Genomic DNA, 19498 nt, shown 5'->3' with positions numbered 1-19498 from the left:
TTTCATAGGCTTTATCTCATTATGGGGGGCTGTTGAAGCTTCTTCAGAATGAATAATCTAATTACTTTCTTCTGCCTGACATACCAGTTTGCACCAATGGATATTAGTAACTGGGATACGTGGGTTTTGTATTTAGCTAACTGGGATGGGAGTTCCAGACTTTAAAATAAGAATCCCGAGGTAAATGATTTTGGCTACTTACTTAAGCCTTCTGGACTGCTCTTCAGAGAAACTTTGATATTTCCCTTGACAATACACAGGTGCTTAGGGAGAATTCAGGCCATCAAAATATTATTCTGTGTATTTCTGCGGGTTATACTGGTTTTGGCTGGGTGATCCAGTTGGTTGGGAGTCTTTGCAGACCTAAACAAGAGCCTTACACAGTGCTTTTCTATAGCAGAGTTCCTCGTCTCCCCTGGCAAACTTCTGCTTCCCTTTGGATGACTTTGTTTATCAGCAGTTGATATTTAGATTTAGATTCACAAGAAGAGATCAAATATTTTTCTTAGGTTTTGTCATTCTGAGAGTGCTTTCATGAGGATTCAACTTCATTCTTTCAGACTGAAAGTGCACCCCATACTGCTCCTGTGCAACTTGGTCTTATGCAGAAAGAAAGAAATATTTTAGGTTTAGCTAAATACGGTTTAGCTGCTCTGAACTGGTAGCTTTGTTTCAAAGAATGTTTGCAACTAATACTGTGCCCCAGTGTGTGTGTCTGTTGTGTGTGTACATGGGCTGTTTGTCCATCCTTGGGGATTTGGAGCTCTCAACAGGAGTGGTTTTGCCTACCTGAGGCTGGTGTAGCCCAAGATTATTACAGTATGTAGTGACATAGTTTAAATATAAAATTATCATCAGTATGCCACTTCTAGTCACTTACTAGCGAATGCTTACACTGGTCTGTATTCCTGTTTTGTTTTTTTTCCCACTCAGATGTTGCAAGAGCAATTGAGTTATTGGAGAAACTGCAAGAATCCGGAGAAGTACCGGTACACAAGCTACAGTCCCTAAAGAAGGTGCTGCAGAGTGAGTTTTGTACAGCTATCAGAGAGGTATGAAATTGAGATTTTTAGTTATTTTTCAGAATAACAGCCCTCTCCTGAAGAGAAAAGTGTATTTGCCTTTTAGTGCTGGAGAAGCAGGAGTACCTTGTATAAAGGATGATTGGTTGTGAGATGTGTCTGTAGCTGCCTGCTACTATTGCAGAAATGCTGAATTTACCGTAAGTCAGACACAGAACCTTTGAGTCAGCAAGGCATCAAGCCTGAGGCAATTAGCCTTGCTAAGGAGAATGGGTGATTAATTAGTATTTTAGTATTCTGTTCCTGCTGTTTCAGGGTCTATACTAACCTGCACGGCACTGTGCTGGGATATGGGGACATTCCAGGTTGGGTCAGTGCAAGCTTAAATGCCTCTCATTTGAGCTCAGGTGTGTGCTAGGGATGTGCCAGTAAAATGAGATTGCAGTGAGAGTCCAACAGTGCAAGCACTGAAGCTAAATGAAGCTGACAGGAATCTTGCTGTTGGAGTCAGTGGTCAAGTCCCAGTGGATCTTGCTCCATGTTCAGAAATCCTTGTCAGATTGCTGAGAACTGTGATCATTACCCTGCCAGCCATAGTCAGGGGTCTTCCTAAGCTCTGCCCAAGAGCAGATAAATAATGAATGTTTTCTTCTAATCAAGCTAGAGGAAAAGCACCCCCCACCTTCCTTCATGCATACAAGCAGTATCTTTAAAGCATTTAAATTACAAATGCTTCTGTTAGAAGTTTCTTAAACAGAAACCATGAATTAATGCAACGTTGTCTCAGACTTGTTACATACTAAACTGAGTGCTATTAGCCTGCCAGACAGGAGCAGCTCTAGATGCCTTAATGAAGGCAACATTTTTTATCTTTTCAGCAGAAAATCTGTAAGAACTTCTGTTTCAGTTTATCTATCTAGTGCCTGGAACTAATCCTCCCCCACCGAAATCAATGGGGAATCTAATGTTCCCTCTATGGTAGCAGGATTGAACTCTGGATAACTAGGCAACAGCAGTGCATTGATTGACTAGACTGCTGGGTGGCTGGAAGGAAGAAAGTGGGGGACAGACATTAGTTTAATAAGCAAAATTCAACACACTCTTTGTTTTATGAAATATATCCTTCTCTGTGAGAAACAGAGAGAGGCTTCCACTTAATTAAATGGCAGTTTTCAAGGCCTTTTAAAAGGAATAGTGTTCCATGACAAGGGCACTAAGTACCCTGAAAAGCTGACATTCTGACCAGTCCATTCATTTAACCAACTAAATGCTTCTTTAATTAAGCAAAGAGCATTGAAAAGTTCTGGGAGTTTTCTTTAGTTTGTTGGGTTTGTTTTGGTTTTTTTCCAGATAGCAGAGCCTGGTACTATAGTTTTTATAGGCAACTTTCTATCTTTGCAGCATTATCAGCACAATCTTGCTACATTTATATTCATCTCTCTGGAAAACAGTCTTAGCAGAAGCAAACCCAAAGTTTGTTGAAACGGGTACAGACCCTAGGAAGTAGGAAAATGGCTTAGACAAATGCACTCTCAGTTCAGTGAACTGAAAGTAGGTTTCAACAAAATCCTCTCAGTGGCACAAAAGATCTTTGTAAGTGTTCTGCAAAGACAACCTGCACATGACAGACCATCTAATTACTGCTGGATTCTTACCACCAAATAATAGTCAGTTTAGGAAGCCTGGAGCTAGTTGTTGCGCGACAACTGAGTGATGATGACTGAGCAGTTAGATCAGTTCTACTGATTTCAAAACAAACCCATTTATTTCTTTTTACCTATATATAATTTATAATATAACCTAATGTATCAGTATCAGGGAACTAAATTTCTACACGCAAAGAATTATTAATGCCATCCATCACTATGTATGTGAATCTTTTTTTTGAAGAAATCTTCAAATATAAAAGGCTCAGTAACAAATCTTTTCATTTAGAAGGAGTGGGAGAATTGGCATATATACATTGCTAGTACTTAAGGTTGTTCAACATGTGGCTCCTCTTTTCAGTTAATGCCATTAAGCCCTTGTCAGACCTTTAGAATGTAACTCCCCATTTTTTTTTTCACCGATTGAAGAGTTGTTGAAAAACTGCAGAAAATAATTTCTTACATTTTTTTAAAAAGCCTGAGGAAAAGCATGGAATATTTTGGCCACGTTAGATATCTCCAAGCACTTCAGCAAGGGCTTGAAGGATATCTGAGCTGAGTCTTGCTGCTAATCAGGGTTGCCCTTCTTGCATGTCTTGGAGTTTTTGAAAGACTGATAGCTACTTTTGTTGAGCAGCATTGTTTATTCTGAGTGTATTAGAGCTTGAGCCAGCTGAGGCTAGACAGGTATCTCCCTGAAAATGCTCCCTCCCATGATTTATCTTCTCTCATCCCAAGTACAAGGTGGGAGAGTGTGGTGATTACCTTTTAATTCCCACTATTATCATCTGCATAGACTACAGGAGAAAAGTTGTAGAACTTACAGGAGGAACCATGACAGAAGTAATGAGGAAAGTAGGTGTTGATTGGAACACAAGAACCTTCCTGGAGAAAGTAGTGACCAAGAAGCAGACCATGTGTGAGCAGGAGATAGGAGTAATCAAAATGGGATGAGGAGTAGTTGAAGACTTTATATTAGTCTGAAAGGGGCTGCTTTATATCTATGCATTATATGTATGCAGAGATTCATATCTGCAGTGTGGTGTGTTCATTGTGTAATGCAAAACCCGAGGCTGTATTTAATCAGAAAATCTAGTAAAAGAGGTTGATGCTGATTACTTTAGTCCTATAAACTCCATAATGGAAGAGCTTTAGAAAACAGACATTTTCTTTTCCAGTCTAAGAAATTATGGACACTTAACTTCCCAGTGAGTTTGATTTTTAAAATAAGTCCCAGGGAAACTCAGTATTGGGCTGAGTGCAGGTAAAAGAATCAAAGAGAAAATATAATCCATATAGTACTGATTGAATGTGACTTGTGCTTTCTATCAGTAGGAATTCTTTAACTACAGAAGCAGGAGGTCCCTTTCATGATCAATTAGTCTTTTAAGATATGAGATATTTTATTAGAAGACATGCATTCCAATCCAAAATGTAGGAATATATTGTCTGTAATTAATTGTATTTGTGGGAACTTCAGTAAATCAACCCTCCAATTCAAATCCCCACACTAATATCCCATAGAAATAAAATATTTTTAAAGTGACAGAGTGAATGAAATTTGGAATACTTTGGAATTTTTCTAGGCTGCTCTGTCAAGAAATGGTGATTAATGGTTCTCACTTACCAAAATAAAAGCACCACCAACTGAAATATTCTGTCTGGAATTAGGCAAGAATATCTATTAGCTCTGAAAATAATAGACCTAATTGAAGTATGTAATGGCCTCCGTATTTTCTTTTCACCTGAAGACCCCCTAGACCAGGAAACAAGTTTACTGAAGCCTGGTTACCTTAAAATAGAGTTTTGGAAAAAAAAAATTGCATTTTAAAATTACTTGTTTCAAAATCTCCCTAGCTACATGAAGATTAATTAGACCTCTACAGCCTTGTCACCTGGCAAAATATTCATGAATTTTATCCATTATACCATTAAGTCCTTTACCCGTCCATGTGTTTTTGCTGTGTATTCAAACCTCTTGCAATGTCATAGTCTCCTGAGTCCCAGCAGGTTACTGAAATGGATGAAGGGCAAGGCTGCAAAAGTGAATGCATAATTGATCTACTGAAAAGATATATTCATGTGGAACATAAAACTAGGCAATTGATAAAGTGACTTCAGTTGTTGGAAGTGAGTAAAAAGGAAGTTATGAGAACACTAATATAAGGTGACCTGGTCTAGCAAGAGACCTTGAAGAGCTATAGGCACAGAAGATGAGATAAACAGTTGAGCAAAACACAGTGAATTATCAACAAGAAAATGTGGCACATGTTAGCAGATTATGGGAATTTCATTTGCTGTTCTCATGCTAGTAATTGGTACTGAGACAACAAGAGAGTGATAAATAATAATATAAATAATAAAATAATAATAATACGTGAATAATAATAATAGTGTGATTAACCTCTGCATCTCCTGATGATCTCCCGCATCTCCTTCGCTACTCTGGTTTCCATTTCAACATTAAGTATAACATTGTTCTTTTTGGATATTATTTAAAAGAAAACCCAACTGGTAAATACTTGTGGTGAAATGTTTATCAGTACCAAATATAATTAGATCAGAACGTCTTTATAAAAATGTGGTGTGGCAACCAGACATGCAAAAATAATCATGATTACATTTTGTTAATTTGTGACTGCCACCGAAATATCAGGTCATAGCAGAAGAGCACTTTCTCAGGACCGGGTCACTGGCAGTTATTTCTTAAAAGGACTACAAAATACAGACATGTAGGATTTTAATGTAGGAGTCATTTAAAGATCTGGTTTCGCTGTGTTTCAAGATTCTCAAGATTTGTCTGTTCAGGGAGCAATATAATGCTGTTTCTCTACTTCCCACACTTAGCCTCTGAAAGCAGAGTTCCATTGTTTTCTGCTTAATGAATCCCATTCCCTGGAAAAATAGAGGTTCACCAGGCCAAACACTCATGGTTGGCAGTGACAGCAACCCCAAATCCTGGCCTGCATTATTCTGTTTCACTGGAAGCTGAAGATTTGTTAAAGAAGGAGAAATACAATTCCAGTCAATCTTTTATCTCTACAGGGAAAGCCTGGCTTCTGAACTTTTTAAATTATGAGATGCTCCTTCAGAAAATATGTATCAAGAAGTCTTGCTGCTGTAATTCACAGCACAGAACTGTGATTAAGGCTCAGTAAGAAGCCTGACATGTGGAGTCCCCTGCTGCCACATTTACCCATGCAAACAGAGGTGTTGATCAGGATTAAGCAAAAGTAGTATTTTGGATTTACTGATAAGGTAATTAGTAAGTAAAAGGGCAATAGGACAAAACATGAGTAAAGCAAGTGAGATTTATCAGATTTTATTTATCAGATTTGTAATTGAGGTCATAAAAGCACATGGTTATATTATCATGATGCCCCATTTAGCCTGCCTGGGAAGCAAAGATCTCCTTAGGCTAATCTGATAACTTGTTCTGTTCTGGTGTTGAGGATAGCTTATTCAGAATTTCTGCACCATTAATTAATTTAACAGCAGCAAATGCAGAATTGTGCAAATTGATCAAATCCAAGTGTTCAAGGCCAGGTTGGATGGGGCCTTGAGCAACCTGATATGGTGGGAGGTGTCCCTGCTCATGCAGGGAGGCTGGGACAAGATGATGTTAAAGGCCCCTTCCAACCCATTCAGCCATTCTATGATTATATGATTATATGATTTTCACATGCTTATGCATGGATTGATTTGTACCTTTTCATTAAAATTTGCATTTATTATGCTAATTGTAAAGTTTTAGCATTTTATATTTTTTTTAGATATTGTGGTGTATTATAATGTCACCTGAACCAGTGCAGGTTACCTGAATCCTGGGACTGCAAAACATCTGTAAGAATTATTAACTGTAACTTTCTATCCCTTTTCCATTACCAGTGTCCCAGCAATGAAAAGCCACATGGTAAAATGATAAAAGTTTTCACTAAATCAGTATCTCAGTGTTTGGAAAGTGCATTACTTAGCTCCACTGGAAGGTGATGGTATGGCAAAGTAGTAATGTTTTCATGTTTTACAGAGTTTTACTTTTCCTCTCCTGATTATAAGTACTGTATCTATAATAATAAGCTGAGAGGATTTGTTGTAATATAAGTAAATTAGGGCAGGAAAAAAATCAAATTTTAAAAGATGGGCTGCCCACTTTTTGTCTTGCCATCATGTATATTAGGCACTTAGGAAGTTCATCAGAAAAACTTGTTAGCAGTAAACACAGAAAATATTTTTTTAACACAAAATTAACCTATTGTGTTTAAAAATGTGCTATTTTCTAGGGTGAATGTAACAAAAAATACTCAAATTTTGGAAAACAATGAAGTGTCATTTACTACTTCACCACAAGTAATTGAAGTAATTACTGGATGGCATGAATGAGAACTTTTGGAACCATTACCTTGTCTCTCAGCAGATGGCCTTCACTAATGGCAATTATGTGAATTTACCAAGCTGCCCAAGCTTTATCAGGGAGAAAGCATTACTGAGTCTCTGTGCAATTACTAAGTCCCTACGACTTCTGTGACTTCACTGCAGGAGATTTAAAACAGCTGCTATAGTCACTTTTTTTTTTTGCCTGCCTAGAGCTAAATCCATTGATTTCACAGATGTAGTACCCCAGAATCTGGGGCTTGACCATATTACTGGTCTTTAATCAGTGCTTTCTCCCATTCACATTTATGCTCTGCTTGCATAGCTGTGCTTGTCACAAAGGATAAATCCTTTTGTGCTGCGAGAGTCCTGCAGACTCAAAGCAATACAGAATCAAAGCAATGACACCTCTTGCTTATGCTGCAGCTCATCTGGACTGTAGTACCATATTTACTAAAACTCTCTGGTGTGTGGTGCTCAGGTGATGATCTGAATTCTGCACCTGGCTTCAGTTGCCTGTGCTGCAGAGGGTGAATCCAGTGGAGTGTGGCTGATGCACCTCAGCACCTTTTTTTGTCTTCCTCACGTTAGCATTTTCATTTGTTGTTGCAGTATCATATTTGATTACATAAAACTCTTTTAACAGAATAACCACTGCTGCATTTCATCTCAAGCCTGCTTCTTCCTCTTGAGAGAAAACGGCAACAAGGTGAACTAGCAAGGAATATTTACCCTGACAGATTGTTGGAAGTCACTGCACCACTGCTTCTACCTTGATAGAGTCTCAGTATCCCCGAGCTTCTGCTTAACTGAAGTCACTGATGAGACTCCTGAAAAATGCTGCCCAATATCCATTTTTTAACCGTGCCTTCAGAAAATAAAAAAAATTGTAAAACTGTTTTAAAACACCATTTTGGCTACATATTTTGCTGGTATATATAACAAGAGATATCATCTCTTTTCCTCCTTCTCCCTGCCTTCTCAGCTCAATAGGAACACTGGAAGTGAACTTGCATGATGGACTCAGGTCACATCACATTTTATCCAGGTGCTGTTCTTGGCACAGTTTTGCCAAATCTATTTATGTTTGGGATATGGTGCTTGCATACAGCAGCCCCAACCAGCATACTGATCAAGTGGGGGAAATTGGTGTTAATTCTTGGCATATTTTTGAACTCAAAAGTAATTGACAGTGAGGTTGAAGAGAGAGCTTTAAATTATGAGCTCTGAACTCCCAAGTGGTCTTATGGGAATTAACTAATCACGTATGTTGCTTTCTTTTGATCACAGTATATTGCAGTAGAAGCAGCAAAAGAGATTTTTGGGACAGTATGTTGCTAAGGTTTAGTGACTGCAAAGTGATAAATTTCTGAGACACCTACAACATTGGCTTCAAAGATGGCAGGTCGTAATTGCCACTCAGAGCATAGAACTGTGTGTAAAGGACATAAAATAAGCTGAATGAGGCAAATATTTTTATTGTTCTTTAGAAAATTGTTTTATTATTCTCAAGAGGGAGCCAAGCAACCTCCTATTCAATCAAATTATCAGATGATGTTTCCAGACAGAATCAGTGTTGCAAGGAAGAAGAAGGAGGACACGGAGGTCTTGTGTGTCCTAACAGCAACACCAGGAGTGTTCCGACTGACTCATCCAGTATGGGCAGGAGGACGTGACAGCATGCATTTCCTGCTACATCTGCTATGTTCTTCTGCTCTCACAGAAGGGAGGAAAGAGATTCTGGCCCCAGCCTGTAACCCCTGGTGGGTTGTTTCTTGGACAGGCACAGCCTCATGGCAAGAACTCGGGGAGCAAAAAACTTGGTTCAGTTTTCAGACAGATACACAGATAGATTTCTCACAGATACTGTGAGAGCAGAGTGAGCACCCCCTTTTCCACACTTAAAATTAAAAAAAACTGGAGCAAGAAGTATTTTGGCATTCTAACTGGAGCCTCCATAAAGCATTCCACCTTAAATTAAAATAATATAGACTTACAGTGATTATACTTCATTTGTTTTTAACAATCTTCCAGGCCTGTGCTATTTTTTTTCCTACTGCCTAAGGACAGCTTAATAATGCATCAGGTTTTTTTTCCACTTTGGTAAAACTGACCTAGTTTCCTCTATAACCCTGTCAGTCCAAAGAAGGAAACTTTAGCTAAAAAAAATCCTCTATGAAAATGTAAGAGCCAACATTCATAATATTTCTTCCACATGTTCTGAAATTAAAACTGTCTCATCTCCTCAGTTTCTTAAACAAGACTGAGTTTAATTTACAAGGTAGAGCATTTTAATAGGTTAACATCTCTACTGAATAAGGCAACATCCATGCTGTGTTACTTCATGAAATAAAATTGTTATGAAAAATATGGAAATTATAGAACAAAATTATACAAAATCTTACTCAGAAAAATGTACAAAAAATTTGAAAATAGACTCCCACAGTTTTCCCAATACAAACATTCAACTGTTAACAGGCTAACGAAATCTTATAATGCAAAAATATTCAGAATGCCAACAAACTTGAATGACCACATTCTGTCAGATATAAATGGATCATTAATACAGACTAGTTGTCACAAGGCAGCTTTTTATATGAGTTGTCCAAATTCAGTAGCTGTAGGAAATAATTTATGTAATAAAGTCCTTTTTGGTACTTCCAGTAATCTCCATAATATATCACCTACCTTACCCTCAAGGTACTTTTCAACTGCTTTAACATCACCCTACTCACAGGCATCCATAGACTCATCCCTTAGACATTGACAACAAGGGGACATTTTGTCAGTTTGCTATCAGAGACTGAGTGAAGACCATGTATAGCAGACACCATGAACATGGGTGTGAGATTGCCTAATTTTGCTTCTTTCAGGACTAATCAAACCCCTAACAAAATGGGCCGTTGGGATCCTTTTGCTGCAACCATGTCATTTAGGATGAATCTAAGTTTATCATAACCTTGAAGTTGCAGTGTGTGTAGGTGGCATCCATGGTGTTCTTCCATAGCCAGTGGTCTTTGAGGCTGTCAGAGTCCTCTGCATGGTCTGCTGTTTAGAAAGACAGTCTTGTCAAGTTCTCTTTAGCCATCCAGCATAGCCCCTTCCCCATTTTTTAATTAACTGCTATGTTACCTGCTTACTTAAAAAAAGAACTGTTAACACAACGACAAAAACAGTATTAACAATTTTTTTTGAGTCAACTTGATAGAAAAGAAAATCAACCTGCTTTCAACTTTCTGGTGGAATTAGTGTCTTCTCAGCTATGGTGTGTGACCATGTTTAGTACGGTATATTAGCTAAAGGCTGTAGCTTTGGTGGAGAAAATAAGCTTCTATGATGTATCCATGCTTCTCACATAAGATAATTTTTTAAAAAGCAGAATAGAGGCACAAAACCAGAAACTCCAATACATATTCAAGAGATGAAAAAACCAAGATAAATACTCTATCACTAGAGATTTTCCATTTTTGTTCAACTATCATTGAACTATGGCTGAATAGAAGTGTGCCACTACGTTGGTTTTGAGCTTGACTAAGGTTAGAGAGGTAAACAGTCATTATGAAAACGAAGGGTGGTCTGTTAAGATGCATACTTCCAAGCTACATATACATGGTTTTGGTTCTGTATGACTTGTTTTCCTTCTTTTATGTGCTCATCTGTTCAGATGTCATCTCAAATGGACAATTAGATGGGCTTGCTGTTTTGTTTTGGTTTTCTGTAGAAAACCAAATGAGTTTTGAAATCGTGACTAACCTATCATAAAGACCTACAGATATTTCCAGTGGAGAAGAAGTAAAGGTTAGCAAAAGAGATGAAAAAGATACAATTACATCAAACAGCTATTATTTGGACAAATTTATCATAGAAATAATCCATTTTTTATTAAATGTGGTTAACCAGTTTACTGATTTCCTAAACAAGCTGGAGGCTTGACATTCACAGACCTTTCTAAAGACTGTAGTTCAAGCAAAAAATATGATTGGTGCAGAAATTATTAGATGAGGTTCCATGTTTTATGGTGTACAAGGGGTTGAGAGTGACCTGATCTTTGTAGTGTTTATAATGTCTTTGCCCACTGACGTGGTAGAAGTATGACCTGAACTGAGCACTGAAGTACAGGTCTGGGTTAGTCTATCCAAACATATGAACCAATGCATTCCCCTCCAAAGATATAAATTTATTGGCTTTCAAGAATGGAAGCTACAGGCAAGAGGTTGTGGGTAAGGACAAAATGACAAACGAATTATGAGGAGATAAAAATGATGAAGAAAAAAGCAGAGAGGGAAAAAAAAACAACTGGTTTGTGATGCAGGTGGAAGGTTGCCCTCAGAAACACGTCATTCTCAGGCACCACCATGGAGGTCAGCAGCTCTCCTTTAAGTGTAGTTAACACTTTACACTGGTGACTTGTCCCTGTCACAAGAGGAGGCATCCTTCTGTCCCACAGAGCAGCCCACGCACATCAAGTGATGCATGGTCTCACTTCTTAGGTCAGAAGGAGGAGGCTGAAGGTCTGAGAATCAGCTGCAGATTTTGGGAAGAGTGGAGGAGAGGGGCCAGTGGCTATGCTGAATACAGCACATACACACAAGCATGAGCTCCTCTCACCATGGTAAAAGACTTGAGATACTCCTTTCCGCTTGATGCCTTAGAAGGCAGAAACATTAACTTCATCCTTTCCAACACATGAAGGCAATTAGGAAAGACAGGGATTCAGTACAGTACTTGGCAGAAGCATCATAGTGAGGCTTAAATAAATAATAATTTATAGCTTAGCCTCCGTTCTGCAAGGTTGCACATATGTATAATTGTTCCATTGACACGACAACAGAAATGCACTGAGACCAATTCTGTATTCCTTGCACGGGTTATTCTCAGGCTCTCTCTCCTCTGTCAGGGTCCTGTCTTCCCTTCCTGGAAAGACTACTGCAGACAAACTTAAGAAACAAAGCCCAGATGGTGCTGATATATATGTTGAACATCATCATCAATCTCTTTGCAGGTTGCTTCTTTATTCCCCCCTTTAACCTGTTTAACTATTGGCACTTTCTTAGGTTGTGACTTCTTGAAGAAGGAGTTTTATGCCTTTTTACATATGAACATGCTGCAGGCACTCTGGAACACAGCTTATTAATATGTTACTTCTTCCATATGTTATGTCATGTGCTAGGAAACCACCTACATTTTTGAAAAGTTTGCTTCCTCATATATAAATCTCAGAAAAGTTTATATGGGCCTACTACTTTACAAGTATAAATTGCAATGTCCTTGGTCTTGCTTTTTGTCTGTGGGTTTTTTTGAACACGTTCATTGTTGCAAAATTATTTCTGCCTTGCATCTCTTCCCTTCTTATGTTTAGACTGAATTGTCCTAACATCTGTTTGAGAACCATTATTGTAGTTACAGTTGCACTTAGAATTATATTTACGTCATCAGCGTTGAATGCCTCTTACAGAAGTTAATGGTAAAAAATCAGTTTAATTAAAATGGAACTCTGAGAATTCATCAGAGAGATGCTTCATCATCCAGGTTGTAAACAGAATGCTGCTTCTAGCCTCCTTTCCAAACCAGGCTTCTGAGTGCTCTATAATTCCTGGACCTCCTCCTATAGCTTTGCAATGGCTTAAATAGGCTAGCCAAGTATGTGTTGCTTTGTTATGAGTCTGTATGGAGTAATTTTTTTATTTTGAGAAGCTAGCTACTAAAGTACCAGTAAGGCAGTACTCCTCAGTAATTCTAAGCTTTCTGCCTTGCCTCCCAGCTGAATACGTGGGATGAGGAGCATCGTCATAGCAATAATACCTGCTGCATCTGGCTCACTACAGCTCCTGCTGGGAGAAGTAATAAAATGCACATTTCTTTGTGCCAGCAAGAGCTGCTGCTGTAGAAGGAGGATTCACTTCTAAGTTCAGATTTGCTAGCTGTAATTTTCCTTCCTTGCACTTTTTGTATGTTTTGAGTATTGTGAGAGAAAAACTTTGTGTTATGGTGTCTCAGACTACCTGTAGAAGCTGAAAAAGTCTGAGATCTATATTTGTGCTTTCAGGAATATTTCTTGATGGGATGCTGTATGCTTTGCACCACAGGAAAGAGAAAACAAAGCCAAATAGGTCTAGCTCCACAGCACAAATAAGAGCTGTGTGAGCAAACCCCTGTCTGCAGCACACTTTTACCCAATAAATGTGCAGTGTACAGGCACTGATGATCTTAGTAGAAATTGCTGTAGGGGAAAATTATCTGAAACATTACCATTTCCCTTACAGCTGCAGCTTTGCATCTTGAAACATTGACATTTCACCTGTAATTTAATCTCTATTATCAGTGACTTGTGTAATCTTTTCCCTAGGCACTAGGCCAACAGTCTGTGTATAGAGTTTGTCAGCAAATATTGCTAAACACCCATGTAGTCTTTTAGACACTCTAAAAAGAAACAGCTTTACATACAAAAATAGATATGCAGCTCTCTTTCAAACTGTTAATATCAAGTGACAGCCTAGATACTGTCCTGGGCAACTGGCTCTCAGTTGCACTACTTCATCGGGGGGGGCTGGACAAGATGACCTCCAGAGATGCCTTCCAACCTCAGCAAGCCTGTGATTCCGTGATAGGATAATGCTCTTTTCTCAACCCCTTTGTATTACACAATGATGTCTTTCAAAATGATTCATCTGTCATGGTCATCAAAAGTCACTGTCTTAAAAGACTTCTTATGTAAATATCCTAAAGGAACTTTTCAAATCCTTATAGTTAAGTTCTGCACCTTTGTCTTTTTCTGTACTAAATCAGATTTTGTCCAAATACAAATATGTACAGAAGATCTTTTAAGGACATCTTAAGGAAGACCTTGTTAGATTCAGGACAATTGCTGTATGCTAAAAAAATAATCAGATGTACAGGTAATAGTAGGCAATGAAAAGAAAGATTTTGTAAAACCATTTCAATTCCTTGCCACATACAATGAATTGAACAAAAAGTGATATTCCATTCTGAGAGGAGTGTTTTCAGATTATCTGTTGTACTGTAGTCAGATTATTCTGTGTACATAGAAGATGCAGCAGAATGGATTCATTGTGTACAAATCATGGCTAAGGTGGTGCTGAGAATAGAGTAGATAATGGGGTTAGTGTGAACAGGCAAACAGTGATTGTTTATGGACTTCAGTGTGCTTTTTGTGCATTGCTAGAATGAGTAATGATTAAACCCAACCCTTACAAAGAGTTTAAGAGGCTTGGTGGAACAGGTACAATTAATCTGTGGTTGTTAAACTGACTTAATGATAAGGAAGTCTTGTAAGTGAGTGTTTTATCCTTCTTAAATCAAATTATATTTAACATTGGGCGACATTCAAATAGTAGAATTAGATTTATGAATGCCGTGAGCCAATACTCAAGGCTGGTCATGTCTGTTGCCTATAGAGAGATTCAACAGGCAAGACATCTTCTTCCTAAGATAGAGATATAATGATTGCTGTTTGTAGAACAGCATTTTATCTTTGAGAGTTTACAAGTGAGCACAAAGATTTTATAACATTATTGATTGAAATTTTCAAAAGTTTTTGAGCCAGTTGATTCTTTTTTTACATACTGGTTTAATCACACACCAGTGAGTTTATTCATTCACCAGTATACAAATTAGTTGCAGTGATACTGGACATTATTAAGCCTACTAGCTATATACTGGTACAATGCAGACCATATGTAGTTACATGACATCAAAACTAGCCAATAATTGCATGATCTTGTCATTCTCAGCTAACTTTGTGAATATGCAAAAATAATTGCATGATTTTGTCATTATCAGCTAACTTTGAATATTCATTTAGTAATGAATATTTTAAAGAACTACTAGTCCCTGTTCTTATATCTGAAATCTTGTGACCTGTTTTCATGGCAATTTGATGTCAAAATAGTTCAATAATCAAATATATGCTTTTCGACACTATAGAAAGCCACAGTATTTATAGCTGTGTAAGCAAAAATGGTATGTACAATCAACACCTAAGATTCAAGATAAAGAGGAACTGGGAGATATCGAGAAAATAAAACTATTTATTTTATAAAAAATAATATGTTAGTTCAATACAATATGGGGTTTGGAGTAACAAGTACTTAATGATTCATTACTGCAATTACACAGTATTCTTATGTAATGTAGTGGTTGTTCTTATTATAGAAGCATCTGTCCTATGGCATTGCACAATAAACATTAAACTGATCTGTGCAGGATAATGTTGGATATGTCGACTCAATCCATTTTTATGATGACATCATCCAGTACAAAGACAAAACAAACCAGGGATCCCTTAGAGCCTATAAAAGAGCCTTGTTTTCCATATTTCTTAAATTAAGGGCAAATTCCTGTCCTCTGCTCAGGTCAATGCCAGTTTTAACAATGGAAACAATTAATTTCAAATGGAGAGCACAAGAAACTTTTTGCCATGCTCCCCCTGTGTCAGCTTTCTTTACTGGCCCAAGTTTTCTAAGTTCAGTCCTAGAATGACTTACATGCTGACAATAGTCAAGGCAGGTAATATTTTGCTGTGTTTGCTAATCACTATAGAAGTGTTTAGCATATTTTAGATCTCTAAAATGGATTGTTACCTGCTTTCCTTTTTGCCTTTCCCTTGTATATGATATCCCTCAAAAAAGGTTTAGGGATCAGTCATTTCACACATTTTGCCATTCAAGAGTGTTTGTCTGTCCACTGAGGTCAGAAATGAGCCACGTATCTTAATACCTTTCAGGTATTTTTACCAATATGTTCATCAGTGCATATGTTCTATGATAATAGGCTAAGTGGGAAGAAATACATCATTATGATACTGGATAACAAGTTGTCAGGACTGGGGGATGAGAAACATTTGCCTATAAATGGGACAAGCTGTGCTTTATAGGTCAGTTGAATACAGGATCTGATTCCTTCCCTGTCAAAACAGCACTGGTATTACCAAAGCTTTAGCCCTCCAGCTAAAATGTCACCAAATCAGTGAAAGGCAAATATATTTTAGAAAGTATGATTGAATCTGTACTCCTCAAGAGCCCGAAGAAAGAGATTGCTGTAAAAGCTAACATATTTTACTAGACAAAGGTTCCCTCTGAGGAATGCAGCCTGAGATATAAAGTGCATGAAAAGACAAAATTCTTTATGAAGCAGGTCAAGAAAATACCCAGCATAGTGACATATAGAAATATTTTTTTAGCTTTGGTGGTTTTATAAGAAAATTAAATAAGAGGTTTTGTTTGTTTCCATCCACCTTCCTATTTTAAAAACTCCACATGCTACTTTAAAAATTTTTTAATTTTTAAGGTTGATTTAAAACACTGGTTAGTTAGATATTTTTCCTATCAGAAGTCTGGCAAATCTCAATGGCAATGTGAGAGATCATTTTCCTTTCTCCTTAGTGATGATGTTTAAAAGGGAGCGTGGGTCAAGGGTGTATACCAGAAAAAACAACAGACAGATAATTGTACATATGTCTAGTTTATGTCATTTAGGTAAATGTATTATTCCCACTGTCCATGTCTAGCCTACCAAACTGCAAGTCCTTTTCTCCATGCTTACCTCTGGTTGATGGAAACCAGTATTGTGACCTTTTTCCAAAATTTAATTTTCACTTCCTATTTTAAGTCATCTGAACACTGAGCAACTTAATATTTTTTTTTTAACACCTGAATTCTAAATCCTAAAGTTTTAACACTTGAATCCTAAAGTTTGTAGGAAAGTTCAAAAAACAAGGAGGTCATCAGTAGAGGCTAAAACACCACTCAAATCATTTCAGATCATCTGCAGTCAAACCAGTTGCAGGGAGATGCTAGTTTTTTGTAACATAGAACCTAATCTGCCCCTGTACTCAGCACTGGTGAGGCCACACCTCGAGTCCTGTGTCCAGTTCTGGGCCCCTCAGTTTAGGAAGGATATCGAGGTCCTGAAGCAGGTCCAAAGGAGGGCAACCAGGCTGGTGAAGGGACTCGAGCACAAGTCCTATGAGGAGAGGCTGAGGGAGCTGGGGGTGTTGAGGCTGGAGAAGAGGAGGCTCAGGGGAGACCTCATCGCTTTCTACAACTCCCTGAAAGGAGGGTGTAGCCAGGTGGGGGTTGGTCTCTTTTCCCAGGCAGCTCTCAGCAAGACAAGAGGGCACGGTCTCAAGTTGTGTCAGGGGATGTTTAGGTTAGGTATTAGAAAGAATTTCTTTACCGAGAGGGTGATCAGGCATTGGAATGGGCTGCCCAGGGAAGTAGTGGATTCTCCTTCCCTGGAGATATTTAAAAAGAGACTGGATGTGGCACTCAGTGCCATGGTCTAGCAACCGCAACGGTGTTTCAAGGGTTGGACTTGATGATCTCTGAGGTCCCTTCCAACCCAGCCAATTCTATGATTCTATGATTCTAATTATCCTGACTTTGGAAATTATGTGCTAGAGGTGGGGAGGGAATCATACTGAAACATGCATAGTTAAGTTTGTGAAGTATCATGAGAAGCACAGATTGAAGTTTTCTATAGACCTAAGCATGCACAAGTTCAGCAGATGCCTAACTTTGTGACTGCATGAACGCGGCCTTAATGAAGCCTTGTCTTATGAAGGAAAGGGACTGTCCTGTCTTTATATAAAATCTTTGTTTTGTTTCTATAATTAATTTCATTTTATTTTCATGAACATTTTAGGTGTATCAATACATGCATGAAACCATAACTGTAAATGGCTGCCCCGAATTCCGAGCCAGGGCCACAGCAAAGGTAGGATACGTGCAACTGTTGAAATACGTGTTACCAAAGTGACCCAGTAATTGACTGTGCGCGTGTGTGTTTCAGGTATTCGTGTGTACACTGTAAGAAAATTTAGACATCAGTGGCAGCCCAGAGTCTAGAACCAGTGCTACTTCCCAGGTAACAATCCTAATGGAAAATTTCAACCTTTATGCTGCTTCTGTAGCTTAAGAAAAGAGAATGATTTATGGAAAATAATGCTTTTTGAAAAGTCGCTTTGCAAAAGCCGATCTACTGGTTCATTCTGTAAAAGTCTGCCTGCAACAACCAATATCTTAATGGACTATTTTCCCATACAGTTCATCCAGAGAGGACATAATGATTTGGGAGATAGAAACTAAACAGCCAAATTCCACTTTAACTGATAATAAGTGTAGGTACCAAAAATCGGTAAGGAGGGACAGTGACAAAAATGGCTTGATCAGGAGACTCCAGAGGCAAATACAAGCTCTTTTTTTTTTTTTTTCTGAGTCTCTACCTGATGTAATAAAATATATTGTCCTTTTGTCCATGTGGACCTACCTTTCTCATATCCTTGGGCCATGACAGCTAAATTACTGCCACTACTACAATGATAATTTTCTAAGGGAATTCACCCAGCCATGAAAGACCCTTCCTATGTGCCAGTACAAAATATGCTCTGTATTTTCATAACATGCACAAAGATAGATACTTCCAAGTAGCTAGGTCCACCATGGCTTTCTTTTTCCCCATTGTCATTTTGTACTCCACGCATCTTCTGGGTGGTATAGTGGATGCTATGCTAAACAGATAAACCTGCAAAGGCCATAAATATTTTTAGAGACATTTCTCTATGGCCCTATTCCGGTGAAGTTAGTGACAAAATTCCCTTCAAATCTTAGTATCCTTTCTTTCTGTTAAGAGATTTTCATTTAAAGCTGGATCAGAAGATAAAGGTTGGGAGTATCTTTCAAATAATTTCTATGGGATTTTAGAGAAATAGGCTGGATAATAGCCAGCAGATAACCTAGTATGAGCTAAATTGCAGCGCATTCTTACTAAGTAGAATGTTCCTTTCTGTAGGCTGCTCCTCTGATTTTCACCTTTTTCTAATGAAAGTTAACGGACAATGGAAATTTTTAAGGTCTATGCTACTATAGAGAGAAATGTCTCTTTGTAATCCTGATTTGTCTACACTGCAGGTAAACATAGAAATTATTGCTATGTTGTATAGTAAATGGGGAGAAACCTAATTAGTGTCTGCCATTCTCATTTCTTATTCATATAGAACAGCAGGGTTAAAGAGCAATGTTTCAATATCGCAGTATTTCCTGGTTATTTCTGGGCTGTCTGCATTGCATTCTTCCAGTGCATTCATGTCTGACATAAAATGTATGCATGATGACAAGGTCTGCATGTGCAAAAACATGTAACTGAGAATGATCCATTATGTCCCATCATCCATTAGCTTCTACTAAGCATAAGCATTATTAGGATGCTTACAGAAACATTCACATAATGCAGAATTGTTTGAGCAGTTTGGACTACAAACATTTTGAAAAGGATAAAGTATTTTCTTAATGTCTAGAAAAGGTTTTACTGAAATCCATAAGTAGGAAAATACTTGTAGTCAAAACAAAGCATAAGATGCAATATTTTTCTGGATGCAAGCATTACAGCTTGTTGCATGTTGGATGGTTTTTTTACCAGAGTAAAATGAACAAGCTGGGATTT

At 38.0% G+C, this 19498-nt stretch overlaps 1 protein-coding gene across 1 annotated transcript in view; it reads left to right on the top strand.

Moving 5' to 3' along the window:
- The window catches only part of LIN7A (lin-7 homolog A, crumbs cell polarity complex component), a 46025-nt gene that overhangs the window by 16515 nt on the left and 10012 nt on the right, over positions 1-19498 (top strand). Inside the window, exons 2-3 of the mRNA XM_030458750.1 lie at positions 934-1052; positions 17702-17773. Coding sequence (XP_030314610.1) covers positions 934-1052; positions 17702-17773 — 191 coding nt within the window. The remainder of the gene's footprint in view (positions 1-933; positions 1053-17701; positions 17774-19498) is intronic.

This window comes from Calypte anna, chromosome 1 (genome assembly GCF_003957555.1).
Source record: "Calypte anna isolate BGI_N300 chromosome 1, bCalAnn1_v1.p, whole genome shotgun sequence".
NCBI lineage: Eukaryota > Metazoa > Chordata > Aves > Apodiformes > Trochilidae > Calypte > Calypte anna.
Note: the sequence above shows the minus strand (reverse complement) of the source record. Positions and strands in the feature narration are given on the sequence as shown.